Below are 4,281 nucleotides of genomic sequence, written 5' to 3'. Positions count from 1 at the left end.
TAACATGTAGAGTAAATACTTTGGAAAATTATCCTAGAACGCTAAATAATTAGTGCTGATCTGATTAAGTGTTAATGTTCTGATACATGTTAAAACTAGTAGATTAATTTATTTTGCTTAATGAATAAATAATGTACTAAAAGTAGTATAGTTAATATATAGATATATTTGATGGTAATATTTAAAATAGTTTTTACAATTAGCACTAGCACAGTAATAAGCTATTCATACTTTTTTTAAACTGTTTTTTTAGCTTTAAATTCTTTTATTATGATATTATAATTATACCTTAAGCTTATCAAAACTTAGCTACTAAAATTAAGGAGGCTAGAAATTGTAGAACGCTTGCTCGATACTTATACAGTTTTATACTAATAAGTTTAAGTAATTTTGTGTTTTTCGCTAAAAATTGGTGAGGAATTAGACTTTGAGCTTAAATTAGGTTTAAAAGCTGAAGTACTATATTTTTAATGGAACAGTTGTTCAAGCATATCTATTTGAAAGGGGATTTTTAAAAACTCAACTGCCAAAAAAAATAAGGCCTTCAAAATTTTCAAGTTATAATATTTCAATTTTTATAAATTAAACTTCGCTTAAGCATGAAAGTAAATTTCAACCAAAGCAAGAGATCTTCGCATATAAAAAAGTAAAAATTCGTATCTATTCTAATAGTTGTCATTTCTAGAAATTTCGAGCTTATTGAGCAAAACAATGTATGTATATGAAACTAAAAATTTTAATAACTTCTTTTTTTGTTGAGTTAGTGTAAATCTTTTAGAGCATTTACTAGAATTATAACTGTTTTGGAGATAAATACATAGTTTTAGCCTTTAAACGACAAGAAAGACGATTAAAAATTTGGTACTAGGACCTGGACACAAAGATTCGTTTGGTTATCGAGTTGCACATTACAGATATCATTCAAAGTCTTGTCGAGGACTTATACACAATTACAGTAATAAAACTTAAAAGGTAAGTGTAATTTTAGCAATTAAAGTCAATTTATAAATGTAGTAAGTTAATTAAAAAAAATGCCTTAACTAATACTTATATATAGACTTAAAGAATGTATACCTTAAAGTTTAAATAAAAACAGTTAAAAAAAAGTTAAAGTTTCGACAATAAATGAGTTTAAAAATTGTTTTTTTAATAAATTTTTACGTTTATTAAACTAAAATCCTTTGAATAAAAGTGTATATTAATCAGATAATAAACTTTTAGTTACCAGAAATTGCATTATTCTTATCAAATTTTATAACTTATATTCGTTTTAGAACACCAAAATAACTTTATTACGCAAATTAATTCAGTTACATTTTTTACCAAAGAGACCCTTAAAAATCTTGTTTTTTAACTAAAAATTTCAATAAAAACTTTAAACATTACTAATAAAACATTTTTTTTTCTATATGCTTTCATTTAAACTAGCTTTAAACTATAAATAAAAGACATATATGCAGCTTCCGAAAATTTTTTATAAGTTCTAAAGTTTATTACAAATTATAAAAAAACACCAGTTGATCAAATCATATACATGTATTTTCTAAAGTACTAGTCAATTAATAGATATAAAATCAAAATATTTTTAAGTTATTTTACTATGTCCAACATAAGTACTTTTCAACATATTTTACAAAATAATCTCAATAGGGTTTTATATTCATACTTCAAAGATGTACTGAATGGTAGACATAGAAAAAGTAACACCACCGTAGTAAATTTAATAAGTTTAAAAGTTCAATTTCATTTTTTTTAAGTTATGTTAAGAAAACAAGTAAAAAATTTATGTCTAAAATTTTAAGAGTTAGAGTGCAGCTAAATTATGAATTAATTTAACGTAACTGTATAACAATATAATTTTTAACCTCTTAACCAGAGATAGTTATAGACAACATATAAAAATTTCTGTTTTAACTAAAACTTAGGTAGTTTCACACACAGGTAGCAATCAATATCTTTTGTAGTTTCGAACTGTTCTTCCGTCCATTCGTTTTGATTCAGGTCATAAACAGCCACTTTTTCCGAACACCTCTCAAACACCAATACTTTCCCGCCAACAGAAATAGCGTGTTGCACTCTGTAATCGTCCATGCGTAGCGTTTTCGGCTTTTTAAGAATGGAAAACTTGTTACTGCAAACATCAAAAAGTTCACAGGTATCTCTCCAGCCTCCACAGACAAACAACTTGCTCTTTATAGCAACTAAACTGTGGCTGTTTCTGGCATGAACCATTTTAGGCATGATTGACCATGTGTTATCAATATTGCAGTATGCCTCAACAGTGTTTACGTTATTTAAATGGTCGTATATATCTACCATACCGCCTGAAACAACCACTTTGCCTTGGAACGCCACGCAACCTGCCGAAATTCTTGCTTGCTTCATTCTTTTTATAAGTTTTACTTTGCAGCTGGCTGTGTCAATCTCGAGACAAGAACTGAGAGCACTTTCGTTATTATAATTGCCTCCCACTATATAAATTTTGTTCAAAAAAGTACAAACACTGTAATCATCACGGCTGGTCCGTACAATTTTCACTTTATCCCAAGCATTTTTTTCATGGGAGTATTTGTGGACATTTATTGTGTCTATTCCATCGCGTTTAGCTAACACATAAAGTTCACACATGACGTCAACTGGCCGAAGATAATTAAACCCTGAAAACTCTGCTACAGTTTCAAACTTGTCAAATTTTTCTGCATCAATTTTTGTTATATTATGATCGGTTTTTTCACCATATTCCTCTTCTAACTCATTAAAACCTCCGCAGATCATAACGTTAAACATTTTCTGACTGCAATACCGCGTTTTATAGTTCAACGTTGATCTTCCTTTATAAAATTCCTCTCTGTTTTCAAAAATTTTCTTTGTCATTTCTAGACACACTTCGTTGCTTTGGAACACAGTAGAGTTGCGCGTGTTGTGAGATCTGCATAAAACTTTCTTTAAAACTGAAATAGAAAGCAAGGGAAGACGGACTGTTAAAAGAAGATTCTTCGCAAACTTACTTCTCCGATCATAGCAATGTCTTAACCAAGAATCGGCTACTTTCATGATTTCCAACTCCGAAATGATGTGTAATTCTGAGCTAGATAGGATTTTTTTTACTGAAGAAAATCTAGTTCTAAAAAGTTTTTTGACTGAACAACTTTCATAAAACAACGCTCAATGTATTCGAAGCAGTTGTCAGAAAGTTTTGGTAAGTAAAACTTTTTTGCTAAAAAATATGATAAAACTACATTGTGTGAAGTGATGCTTTCTTTTATCACTTGAGTTATTCTGGATTCATCTTTTTCTTTTAAGATAATTTTTCTTATTTTCAAAGCTGAAAATATTACAGTATTATTTACTGATCCGTTACCTAATAATACATAATTATAAAAGTTAACGGAATTTATTTGCAGTAGGTATTAGAAAATTATAAACATAATTTTGGTTCTTAGTAGTGCTTTTATAAAAGCTACACTAAACTATCTTTCAAGTAAAGTATGTCATCAAAGTAAAATAACTCAAGATCGACATGCGTTTTATATAGATTTAATAGTTTCGCTTCATATAAATAAATAAAACGTTTTAAAATGTCTTTATAATTTTTTTCGCCAGCTTTAAAAAAAATATTTGATTTTAAAATCGTTTTAAACAACGTTTTGCATATGATAATTGAATAATTTTTCAGTTGAATTCATACTACGAGCTTTTGAAGATTGCCCTGCTTACCTACGATAAGGGACTAATATACAAAATTTATAAACTATATGACTTAATGTGCTCAATATATTATATAGAAACTAGAAAGTTAAATCAAGCTAGAACTAGAGAAAACAGGGGAGTATACTTTAAAAGTTAGTAATATTATTTTAAATATTATCAGTTTAGCTCTTTAATTTATTTTAGTTAGCTTGAGAATTTTATTTGTGTAGTTTTTTTTAGTTTTGCATATGACAATAGTAGAAATGTTTATTTCTAAAGTAGCTTTTTTTGGTAGAGATAAATTAAAAAAAACACTTACTCTACAAGTTGAACAAGTAGTATTAATAGTAGTAGTATGATGGTATTGTCCTATTCTATAATGGTATATAATTTATAAAAAACTTACAAAAAGGTAAAGAAGTTGATATGAATATAAAAAATACATCAAGTACTGTTTACATGGGTATCAAAAATTATAACATTATACCTATTGCAATATTAAGAGCTAATAAAAATAAGTTACGTTTTACAGTTATGTCATAAAGAAATAAAAAGTAATATTAAACTACTAATTAGCTAACGAACACTTGT

At 27.4% G+C, this 4,281-nt stretch overlaps 1 protein-coding gene across 1 annotated transcript; it reads right to left on the bottom strand.

The window, feature by feature from the left end:
* Positions 1-1,914: 1,914 nt before the first annotated feature.
* Positions 1,915-3,054, bottom strand: LOC145841215 (kelch-like protein 7). The gene has a single exon (XM_082948583.1). The coding sequence runs from the start codon at positions 3,052-3,054 to the stop codon at positions 1,915-1,917; it is 1,140 nt and encodes a 379-aa protein (XP_082804709.1).
* Positions 3,055-4,281: the final 1,227 nt, after the last annotated feature.

This window comes from Thalia democratica, chromosome 7 (genome assembly GCF_965202585.1).
Source record: "Thalia democratica chromosome 7, ktThaDemo2.hap1.1, whole genome shotgun sequence".
Classification (NCBI taxonomy): Eukaryota; Metazoa; Chordata; class Thaliacea; order Salpida; family Salpidae; genus Thalia; species Thalia democratica.
This window is presented reverse-complemented; position numbering and strand designations above follow the sequence as displayed.

Excerpts from the sequence above, each read along its gene's own strand:
- LOC145841215 (XM_082948583.1), bottom strand. The coding sequence starts at position 3,054 with ATGAAAGTAGCCGATTCTTGGTTAAGACATTGCTATGATCGGAGAAGT.